Source organism: Lissotriton helveticus, chromosome 12, assembly GCF_964261635.1.
Source record: "Lissotriton helveticus chromosome 12, aLisHel1.1, whole genome shotgun sequence".
In the NCBI taxonomy this organism is placed as follows: Eukaryota; Metazoa; Chordata; class Amphibia; order Caudata; family Salamandridae; genus Lissotriton; species Lissotriton helveticus.
This window is the reverse complement of record NC_136073.1, coordinates 143,877,498-143,889,677: the sequence shown is the minus strand read 5'-3', so window position 1 is coordinate 143,889,677 and position 12,180 is coordinate 143,877,498. Positions and strand designations below refer to the sequence as shown.

Sequence of the window (12,180 nt, the reverse complement as noted above, 5' to 3'; positions counted from 1 at the left end):
CACTCACTAGTACATGCAAAAGGTCTCAAGTGGTGCTCTTGCCTGAAGATGTAAGTTTGTTTAGAAGTAGGTAAGCAAGGTACCAAACTCTCACTTGAAGTAAGGCCATCCAGGTTATTTACAACCACCTGCTATGCCTTCCCAAGTAATGAAGAGTCGGTCAGACAGTAGAGAATACAAAAGGTTAACTTATTAGCAATACTCTGCAGAGGAGTCCAAGTCTGACCTGCACCAAAAGATGTCTGCCGAGGGACTGGCCCAAAAACAGCCAGTAACACAATATGATTCTTCCCAAGAGCTTCCAGCCACGCCCACAGTGGAAAGCTACCGGCCCTGAGCCGAACATGAACAAGGAAGGCACAGAGGGATGAGCTACCACCTGCCAGATGGGTACATACTATCTACAATACAAGGTTACTATGCTGAGCCTCAGCGTCTACTAACAAGGGAGCAAAGTTACACACGAAGATAGGAATGCAAGGGCAGAATGGCCTATTCATTAGTAAGTCAGAAATCAAACTTGAGCAAGGGAGGAAATAATAGCTGAATACAGTGTTCTGCTGAGGCAAGCAATACAAATAATGAGGCCTAGTTCAGACACAGCCTAATGGGGAAATACAAAATGGAGTCACACTTGCTCACTGAGGTTTGTGCTTTACAAGGATAACTCAGTGGGTTTCATAACGTGAATGCAAATGAAATGTCATTTAGCCGCACACTGCTAACCTATGGCACGGAATAAGTATATAATAAGAATGGGGCTTTCAAACCTAACAATCTGGACAGTGAAAAAGTGCCAAGCAAAGACTTTCAATAGAAACTCCAATAGAAAATCTGATTGTAAAAGAGCAAAAATCAGAGGCAACAATAGTAGCAAGTGGGTCGAGAAACACAATCTAAAAGAAGGGAATTAATGCATTACAATGGCTCCATTACTTGTCAATGCGTCCTTTATATCAGATTTAAACAGAAACTGACATCACAGAAAAAGACAACGTCATCTTGAATTGGAAACCTCTCGTAATAATCTCTGGACAGACCACAGTCTTGGAGACGGGTTTGTATACTGCCGTTTCATTCCTGTTCTCAACTAGACACATGAAGAACCCACAACATTGAGATGTTTCCTCTGATGCAGGCCAGGGCTTTATATTCCAACCACTGCCCTTCACTTTTGGTTCTCTATGCAATTAGAAGAGCAGAACTTTGGGTGTCCACAACTGCTTAAATGCTAGCGCAGTCTAGCACAAGAGGATGCCCAGCCCTTTGCAGAGTCCTGAGATGTACTACCCGGCTGTACAATAAGTGCACCATCTCCTTCCGAACACATTTCACCCTATGGAAGCTCTTAGAATGCATGCTGCACCAAGTGAACTTCAGATCTTGTCTGAGACTTAAGGTAACTTTAGCAATTATAACACTAAATAGGGGAAATGTAATGCCAGAAATGAAGATGAGAAAGCTGCGTGTTCTTTGCAGATTTCTATGCAGTCGTCTTCTTAAATCAGGTTATTTTAGTGGAGTACGTTGCTGGAAAAGTCAGAAGGAATATTTTTACTTGATGTGTTTGTATACAGAGTCCATTTATAAAGTGCACCGAGTTAGAAAAAAATATGTACTTATTAAATACAGACACTATTGAATGTTTTTCAGTGATGTCTTATACTTTCATATTTAATTCTATATTGACAAGAATGTTGTCATGAGTGTGAAAGTGATCAGATATGATCTCTTCTGCATCTGCACCAATATACTACCTTTCAATTCTGTATGCACTTGTTGATGGTATGTTTTCTTCCGATGCCAAGCTCACCTGTACTGTTCCCTCTGTTTGCAGAGAGGAAAGATCTTCATTGCAGATTTTAAGATATTGGAAGGCGTTCCTGCAAATATATTGAAAGGTCGTCAGCAGTACATGGTTGCTCCCTTGTGTCTTCTCTACCTCTCACCCCAGGATGAGATGATACCCCTAGCAATCCAGGTAATGTGTTGTCTTTGAGCCATCCGGCCTGTCTAAAACGTTGAAATTTCAAGACATTAGTTAATTTATTCAGAATGTGAATAAATATAAGTGAACAGCATACTGCGAGAATATGGCAGCTGTTACTTGAACGATATTGACTAATAATGTTCATATTAGCAACACACCTCTTTACTGTCACAAAGGTTTGCATTTTATGACAACGGGGGATGTTTTGTACTATGGAGCCTGACTTTATCTGTTTTGAATTTTAACTATGCACAGTTCTATAAAAGCATTTCCTCAGGAAAAAGACATGGATTTGAACTGATTGAATAAACAAAGAAATGAAGACAACTCAGTAACATCACTCTATATCAAACACTCTTCCAGGCACTTGCATTTTTAACCACTAATAGTTTGTTTGCATGTCCCTCACCAAAATGGAAGATCTTCACTTAGTGTGATTCCAGTGGTTTAAGCGGTATTCATTTACTATTAAAATATAGCATTTATTTAGAAGTCATGAAGACTAAGTAGTATGCCCACAAGCCGAAATATGCAAATGAGGGAATACTAGTTCTACTCAACTAACCTTCAAATACATAATGAACACTTCAATTGAATGCTAAAAGAAGACTAGTAGTATTCTAGAAGAATAGTATTTGAAGCTTAGTAGTATTCTGTTAGGGTTTATTTGCAGCTCTTGTGCTATTTCAAGAGCAAAATAATGGCTAGTCTCATTGATTGTGACCATTGTTTGAATACTAGTGGTATTCTTTGTGAGCAATATCTGAATACTAACGGCAATGATTGTGAAGGGGGGGTTCGCAGAAGGGTGGGTCGCCTGGGGGGGTCGCGCTGGGGGGTCTTGGTGGGGAGGGTCGCAAAGGGGGGGTCGCGCAGGGGGGTCATGCGGGGGGGTCGCATGGGGGGTTTGTGCAGGGGTCACGCAAGAGGGTCGCACGGGGGGTCGTGCAGGGGAACTCGCAGGGGGGTCATGCAGGGGGGCACGCAGGGGGGGTTGTGCAGGGGGGTTGCTCAGGGGGGTTGCTCGGGGGGTCGCGCAGGGGGATTGCACAGGGGTGGTTGCGCAGGGGGGGTCGCGCAGGGGGGTGGTCACGTGGGGGGCCGCACAGGGGGACACGCAGGGGTCTCACGCATGGGGGTGGTCACGCGGGGGGTGTGCAGGGGGTCACGCAGGGAGGGTCGCATGGGGGTCACGCAGAGGGGGTCACGCGGGGGGGTCACGTGGGGTGTTTGCGCAGGGGGGGTCATATAGGGGGGGTTGGCGCAGGGGGAGTTGGCACAGCGGGGGTTGGTGCAGGTGGGGGTTGGTGCAAGGGGGGGTTGGTGCAAGGGAAAGTTTGCACAGGGGGATTCACATGGCAGCCGGCACTCCTCCTGACCTGTGTCTGTGGTGTTGGTGCTGGCTTCGTCTCTCCCGGATGTGGCCTGCCTGTGCTGCGCTGTACCCCGGGCTGCAGACAGTCCAGACACAAGAGCGGTTCGGTTATGGTGACTGCCCCAGCCCTGGACACTGTCAGCCCAGCCTTTGATGGCACTGGTTCAGTGCATGGACGCCGGTGCTGCACCTCCGAGTATGGTGCGTGCCAAAAGATACAAATAAAAACTTTAAAAAAAAATAATAAATGATTACATTCACTAAGCCTACTTGTCACTGAATATATACTTTTATGTTGCGCTGCCACAGTATTCGTTGTAATTAGCAAGTATCACTGACTTCCAAATAAAATATTTTATGATATTTGGAGCCTTCTACTACCCTCTAAAGCCATGTAGTGCCGTTTAGAGCTAACCTTTTCCTAAAACCAGCAGGATAGACTTAAGCAAAATGCAGACTTATAGTATTTAGAGTAACAGAGCTTTTTCTATATTTAAATAAAAAAAAATGCAGCCCTTGATTTTCTCAATCTGCAAGTTTTACAAATTGGTTATGACTGGGGGTTATGTTTTGCTCTGCATCAAATTAAAATATATTCCAGCCAACATCATAACCAAATCAATTCTTTTTAGGGGTGTTCAGCATTACATAGTTTCCCTCTGAAATATTGTGACGTTTTTTCAAATTTTCCCAAATTTCATGCACTCCACAAAAGTTCAGAAGATTTCAAAGATCGGGAGTTACTTTATAGGTTTATATTGGCAGAAGTGCTCCACATGAAATGTGTTAAATGTGGGCTTTTAATGTTGGACAGCAGTGGCCATCCAAGCACACTCTATCAGTGGCTCACTCTGTGCCACTGCACATGGGGCAGGCAGAAAAAGAGGGGTAGTCATGCAAAGCAAGGTTTTAGTAGGCAACTAAGACCAAACAGCTCATCCTATCATCGCAACTTTTCTGCATCAGTATCTGAATTATAACCTGACATCCAGTTATTAAGTGATGAGCCTAGAATCAGAGGATGGGGATCTGACCCTGGGACTCTAACCCGGGCACCCAGCTTCAAAGTCAGCATATGTGACTGTAAGGCTGTACCATTGATGGTACGGCGATACAATTTCCCACGTTCAACCGCTACCACACATGCTTTTTATGTAATTCATTTGAGCCTGAAGCGCCAATGTTGAGAGGGGATCTCAGACACCCTGCATCAATTGGAAGTCCCAGATTGAATGGCCTGCAGCGTCCTAAAAGCCCACAAATAATGGGATCCAACATAGCTGCCAAAGTTTTGGATTGCTTATGTGTGGTATTTTCTGAATTTCAGTGCAATTATGAGTGACATTTCAATGACTATGAGTGACACTTTTTCGCGAGCAAAATCAAGCAATGAAGAAGAGGGAAACATAGAAATTTCAGAAATTACAGCCATTTAAGCAACAAGAAATTCTAAGATCATCTTAAAACAGCTGCAAAGCACCAGGAATGGAAGAGCTTGACATCAGGGTTTTAAGTGGGATGAAAAACAAGCATTTGCAATGCAATAGGTCTCACTTTTGCTAGATTTTAAATTATATGGCATTGTAAATGACAATGCCTTTTATTTATCTGTTTTGCTAATTAACACAAACAAAGTACAATGCCAATAGCTCAAACTCTTGGCAATGCGAGACCTTTTAAAAAAAGCGGCCGCAATTGTCCCAGGGCCCTCGGAAAGGGAAAGCATGCATGGCGCGCTGAATGTTGCAGGAAAGCATGTTGTGACTGCAGTAGGAGAAACTCTTTGAAGAAAATAGTGCTTACATCTCCCACAAATTACTTCACCCTTTCTTTAAACTAAGTATCAGACTGATTTATTGTTTGAGTGGAGGACATTATGTCAATCACTGGGGAGAATGTTCCAACCAGGTTACAATTATGAAAATTGGGTGGCAGATTGTGCTCTGCCATTGTTAGAGTGTGAATGAACCACTCTGGAGAAGAAGGGGTAATCCTCTAGTGAAAATTCTGCCAATGCCCATCACTGATGAGTCTCCGTTATCCGATGTGGGGAACTAAAAAGCACCCACAAGTTGGGGTACATAGTAGTGATCACATAATTGCCCTCCCTAACATCCTGACTTTGTTAAAGCATTTAGGGACACTACTGACCCTTCCCTGAAAGTCTCAAAAAGTTTGCCTATGTAAGGTTTTCAAAGTATTAACTGAGCTATCATGTTGAAGGAATTAACTCTGAAACGACTAAACTGTTGGGGAAGTTGGAGGATTTTCCAACAGCACTACGTAAATAGTAAATAGATCTAGTGCACCACCGGATGTGAGATCTATGCTTGTTTGTGCGGATTCTCCTTGACTGCCCACCACTAAATTAGGCCAGAAGTCTTTTTCATTCATCTGTAATAGGCATTATTACGCCAAGCAACACACATAAAAACAATATTTGTATCTACTTCGGGGAAAAGATCCATGGGGTGGAATTCTATGAGCTTACTCCAAATGAAAACATTTCCACGAAGATTCGAAGAACAAGCTGGGAGAGTTTCTTGACTGGTCGCAGTGACGGAAAGAGGATTAACCCTTCCACGTAGCCGTGTTCATGACAAGAGTGGTACAAACTACAGAGACATAGCAATGTTAAACACTTAAAATGTACAGCAATGAAGACGAGCAGTACTGAAAGAAAAAGACTAGAATCTAGCACTTGGGCAAGAGTGCAGCATCTGCTGTATTGCACTTGTTGCATAAACTGAACCCGTCACCAACTCTTCCCTCAAAGCCCCCACGCTCAGACAATCTTTTCTAATCCAGGAGACGCGAAAACATAATTCAAACCAGTAATGAACCGAAACATCGGATAGAGTACTATGGGAAGGGAGCCGAAATGACCGGGCATAGTTTCACATGATAAATACCCATCCACGCTCTACTCATTTTTACAGACTTACTAAGTCAATGTTTCCTACCTCATATCTACATATCAGACCTCCGTTGACCTCGCATGATGTTGCCACCTAACTACTCAAGACAGACAGGATGTATGTAATCATGCTTGCAATGCTGACTGATATCTATGGCACTGCAGGTACTAAAAGAAAATTATTAGGCGACAACTTTTGTAGGCATAGGTGGCATGTTTAGCATTGAAAGATACAGGAGATTCCATTTGTTATGTTCAACTGATTAGATTTTCACTCAGGGGCTGCATTCCAATTTCTTACCAAAAAAAACGTAGAGCACTTATCTTCAAAAATACATTCTGGAGTGCGACCAATTTGTTTCCTGTGGCGGACGAGAAACACACAGTTTAAAAGTGTATGGGTTTTCTTCGCTCATTGTTCGGCACCTTCCCCATGGGTGGATTTGACTGGGTGGAGAAGAGGCACAGAGTTTTCTTTTCTTCTGTTATTTATATCTGTGTGTGTGTGTGGGGGTGTGGAGGTGTGTGTGGGGGGTGCATGTGTGTACATAATTATGTGAGCTAGTGCTCTTTATGGCTTTGAGTTACTAGAGACACAGGTACTTCGAGGCAAGGAGAGACAAAGAGGATATGGATGGAACGAAATGAATTGAAATAAACAATTGGAGAGACAATGACAGAGAGGGAACTAGCCCAGAGAGGGAAGAAAAAAGAAAGCAGAAAGAGTCTGTGGTCTGGCTACAGGAGAAGCGGACCCCCAGGCATGCTGGAAGTTAGATGGATGCTTAAAATATTCTGAAATTGGGGTGGCTTTCCGGGATTTAGGACTTCCCCAAGTAAAAGACAATGGGTGGGAATCGTAGGCTGAGCTTCGCAGTCGAGTCCTGACAAAAACATTAATAAAACCCTCATACATTGGAAAAAAAGTAGGAGGAAGGGTGGATTTGAGTATATGGTGCCTGTCGGGGCATAGATAACTGAATGTGTGACAATTCATTGTGTATTTTAGAAGAAAAATAAACTCTCATACATGGCAATGCAAGGAGTCCATGGGACTGTAATGATCCATCAAAGAGCAAATGGAAAGAGGCAACAGAGTGACACTCCTCTGGGCGGGGCCTGCCCCCTCCCCCCCAGTGCATCTTGAAGTATGGGCAACTATACGGCAGCTGAAAGATGCGTGTTTAAACAATTCTAAAATATGCAACCTGTGTTTATGTTTTACGTAAGTCAGTTTCATATTGTAAATACGATGTTCCACGCTGTTTAAAAGTGTCGCCTGCCTCCGCTCCTCCCCACCAACCACACGGTTAGACAGCGTGACAAAGCGCACAGCATGTTGTTTAGTGGGGAAAAGTCAACAACTTCAAACGGCGGCCGCGCTGCACTGGCCCGTTGCGGCAGTCTTTATAATTTATTTGGGTACACTGAAACGAGTGAGAAATGGACGAAAGAGATATGAGTGAGGGATGGACGAAGGTGACCAGTGAGACATGGACGAAGGAGATACAAGTGAGAGATGGACGAAGGTGAAACTAGTGACAGTGAGATGAAGTAGATACCAGTGAGAGATGGAGAAAGGAGCTATGAGTGAGAGATGTATCAAGGAGATACTAAGCTGAGTAAATAAGAAAAGCTGGGACCGCGAGAATAAAGGACCAACAACTGAAGCAGGGGCATAATATTGAAAATGATGGGATGGGAGATGAATAGAAAAAAAGATATAAATAATGAAAAGCTGGAGGCAGGAGAGAGGGAGGAAGGAGGGTAATCGATCATAGCATGAGAAATGGAGAACAATTGTATAGGGCTGACAGAGAAAAAAAATGCGAGACATGGAGGTGAGAGAAAGGAGGAAGGAAGGAATAAGGGAAAAATAGAGAACAGGGTAATAAGTGAGGGTAAAAGGGGTAGGGTGAGGGGTGGAAATGGGAGGAAATGGAGAGAGAGGAAGGGATAAGAAACAGGAGAAGGGACTAGAGAGGCAACATGAACAGAGGTAGAAATAAGGATGACGGAGGAGGAAGAACACAAAGACTAGACATATGTACAAAAAGGAAATGCAGGGAGGGGATTACATGGAAGCAGAATGTGGTAGGGAAGAAAGAGTGAAGGGGTAAAGAGAGGCGAGACACCATCGCTATGGTTAGGGCAATAGGTGCTGTGCCACCGGTCCCAGGGTGTCCAGAGCCCACTGTACCCTAGTCATGGCTGGCTTTTAATCCTGACCAGCGGGAGGTCAGAGGGCCCGATTTTTTTTGTTGATTCGGTCCCATGCTATTCTTGCTACGTAATTGATGATGGGCATTGGGGGTCTACAAGGGGCTGTCAGCTCACTGAGTGCCCGCGGCCCTGAAGGAGCCCGCCTTTCATATTATACTTGGCTGGGGTGGGGGCGCCCCATGGCATCTCATTGCCCCCCTTTCCAGCCGTTTCGTCTTACCTTGGTAGCCCCCTGAACAGCGATCTTTCAGCGTCGCCCTAATGGCGCATTGCGGTCACTTGTTTTCTTACTTACGCCAATAAGATCCGCCCCTGCTTCCACTTAGCCACCATGAATCTGAGACTGCGCGGCGCTGGTCGTCTGACCTCGGCTGGCTGAGGAGGGCAGGCCAGTCGCTGCTGTGTGAGGGCTGCTGACCCTCTTACGGGCCCCCTCTCCTCATGAGGAGGCCTGTGTCCTTAAGTTAACTGCTTGTTCATTGTACGGTACAGCGGCCTGGGGCGGACCGCCCCCCCCTAGCTATGTCGATGTTTGTGTACCTGTCAGGATCTCCGTGCTGCTCCCACAAGCTCGGGTGTTTCTCCTGAAACCGTAGGTGGCTGGGGAATGTTCACTCTGTCGCTCTGTCCTTCATCTTGCTCTTTTTTTTAGAGACAAACTTGCGTACAGCGAAATTTGGATCGCCCGCTGAAATGGGAGGCCGCTGATTGGCTGTGAAGCCTAAAGGGAAAAGTCGGCAGCCCCCGCCCAGGGGCAAAGGGAAACAAAACAGCTACAGATGGTTTGTTTGCCCTTAGAGGCGTGGTACACATTAAAAGGGATAGGATGGTGTTGGGGGAGGGCTGAAGTGTGATCTAAGGAAACTGGGGTAGGTTATAAATTAATGCACAGGGGATGAATAACAAGCATTTGCAATGCAATAGCTCTCACATTATTAAAGTTTGAGCTATTGACATTGCTAAATAATGCAACACCAATAGCTCAAACTTTAATAATGCAAGACCTATTGCATTGTAAATGCTTGTTATCTGAAGTGAGGGTATGCGCAGAATTAAAAAGTTTGAAGACCACTGTGATTAGAAGGTTGATGATGGGGGAAGTTATAAGAGCAGGATGGGGGTCAGGAGCGGCTCTGAATTTGGAGAGGGGGCATGTTGTGGGGCGCTCCGTGTTAAGAGGTTGAGTAACATTAAAATTATGTAAAGTGCTCCAATACCTTCGGGGATCGAGTTAGCGCTATATAAAATTCCCCCTAAAAATTCTCCTCTAGTAGGATCTTGTGGGAGGTGAGCCCTGCTGGTGGGGGTAGGGCCTTGTTGGGAGGTGGGGTGCCCCTGAGGCTGCATCACTGGGGGGCCTGTGGCTGGCAGGTCCTGCATTGTAAGTCATTCCCCTTCCCTCCCCCTCCCTGTCACAGACCCCCTACCCTCTGTTCTCACACCCGGCTTCTCCTGGCCCCCATCCCACGTCTGACGATTAGCGCGGGTGGGGGGGACGTGTGTGGGAATCTGGCCACATTTTAAAGGATTCTACACTGAGAAAGTGTGTTGTAATATTCAAATGTTCTGTCAGATAAGGTGGGGACTGTCTATCAATGTGTTTGATTCTTTCCAATCTACTTCTAGATTCGACGCCGTGGAGGTTGGGGGCTGAAGGGGAGGGGGTGTAAAGGGGCGAGCCACATGTAGTTACTACTCACTCACCAGTCGGAATGAGGTACCACTCTTGCCAAGGCCCCTAAATAATATATGTACTTTGCAACAGACCTCTAAGAGTTAAACACTCTCTACCAGGCCTCCAAGGGCTGAAACACTCTGCAACAGACCGCTAATGGGTGCTCATTTTTTGCACAGGACTTCCAAGGGTCTAACACTTTTTGCACAAAGCCTGCGGTGGGGTGGGAGGTGGGGGGGTTAAACACTCTTTGCACAAGGCCTGCAAAGGTTAAACACTCTGTACCAGGCATGCAAGGGTTAAACACTCCATGCACCAGGCATACAAGGGTTAAACACTCTTTGCAGAAGGTCGGTAAAAGCTCCCACACACCCTCAGCCAGTGTGCCACAAGCTCACACACACCCTCAGCCAGTGTGCCCCAAGCTCCCCAACACCCTCAGCCAGTGTGCCTCAAACTCCCCTACACCCTCAGCCAGTGTGCCACAAGCTCCCCTATGCCCTCAGACAGTGTGCCACAAGCTCTAAGACCCTCAGCCAGTGTGTCTCAAGCTCCCACACCCTGCGCCAGTGTGTTGCAAGCACATCTCTGCCAGTGTGCCATGAGCACTCGAGGCACAGTGCCCATACGTCCTAAAGACACCGAGCTGCATGTCCACCTACTCGAGGCATGCCCACATGAGTGACAGGTATTTCCATTAATGCTCACTCTCAAGTCCTCTGCACCTGGAAACAGTACTGCGGGGGTGCTCCTTGCTGCTCTTCCTGATGCCACCCTAGCCCCGCCTTACCTTATCCTAGATCCGCGGAAGGGCCACCACTCATTTCATGCCCAGAATGCACCAAGCCGGCACGGTGCAAGGAGTCTCAAGTGGGTATCCTGCCACAGTCTGAGTGCTGAAATGCGGCACATGACTCCTTCTGGGAGGTGAACTTGCAGCCCCAGCTTGTCCCAGCTTGATGCCGCCGGCCGGGCCGCATGCTCCGCATTTCTGCCTTACCTGTCTCAGGAGAGACAGGAAACATTGGGGGTGTAGGGAGGCGTGATCTGGGACATTGTGATATCTCTGTTCGCCCTTCTTTTGCTCCCAAGTCATCATCCACCCACTAATAATGAATTCTGCACACAGTGCCTACTGCCTCTGACCTAGTTTCAAAGCGCTTCAAACGACAATTGCAATGGCCTCCCAAAAGCAAAGAAATCGATTTTCTAGGAAGGGTGATGAAATGTGGTCAGTATCAGTAACCAATCAGCTCCCTTGGAGGCCTGCATACCGGAGTCCCAGAAATAAATACGCGATTGGTGCGTGCGTGCCCATATGCTTTCTATTATCACGCCTGTGTCTGGGCACGATAATTGAAAGCATATGGCAGGAAATGCGCGTAATAGACACCAATTGGCCAGGGGCGGAGCTATGCACCCGCCTCTGGCCTATTGGTGTCCATTTCACCAAACAACAAGCAGGGAAAGGCCAATAGCAGGCCGCAAATGGAAAATCACTCGCACGGGTGTGTGCATTTTCCAGGTCCATTTGCAAAACCCGGCCAAAAGGACTCTTGCTGCGCGAATACTGCTGCACAGTGTATCGCTAGGTGCGAGACCTAAACATCGGTGGGAGAATTAAAGGGCTAGTGGATGGTAGTCCATTTTATAATGTGGACGTTTGTTATATTTTTAGACAACACTAATGTCAGAACATTTTATTTAGTTGATAGTCTCCGCGATGTTTAATTTGATTCAAACTTGAAATGGAGGTAATTCAAAAAATGTGCACGAATGGCAAATACATGTGACACATTTCTATAACTTAAATGTGCTTCGATGGTTAAGGATCTGTTGAGGGAAACACAAATTTAATGAGAAACGCATTCTGGTTTGAGAACAGGGGCAGTTGGTACCCTTTGAAAGTGGTAGGGTGAGTGAAGTGCTCCAACACTTCCCCAAAAAACTAAATAAAAATCCCCTCCATCCAAAACTCCAAAGTGAACCACACATCCCAC

The 12,180-nt window shown here is 45.9% G+C and overlaps 1 protein-coding gene across 2 annotated transcripts in view; it reads left to right on the top strand.

Moving 5' to 3' along the window:
* LOC144798489 (hydroperoxide isomerase ALOXE3-like) overlaps positions 1-12,180 on the top strand; it is a 228,390-nt gene that overhangs the window by 188,936 nt on the left and 27,274 nt on the right. For both annotated transcript variants that reach the window (XM_078669390.1, XM_078669391.1), the window contains exon 7: positions 1,838-1,981. In XM_078669390.1, coding sequence (XP_078525516.1) covers positions 1,838-1,981 — 144 coding nt within the window. The remainder of the gene's footprint in view (positions 1-1,837; positions 1,982-12,180) is intronic.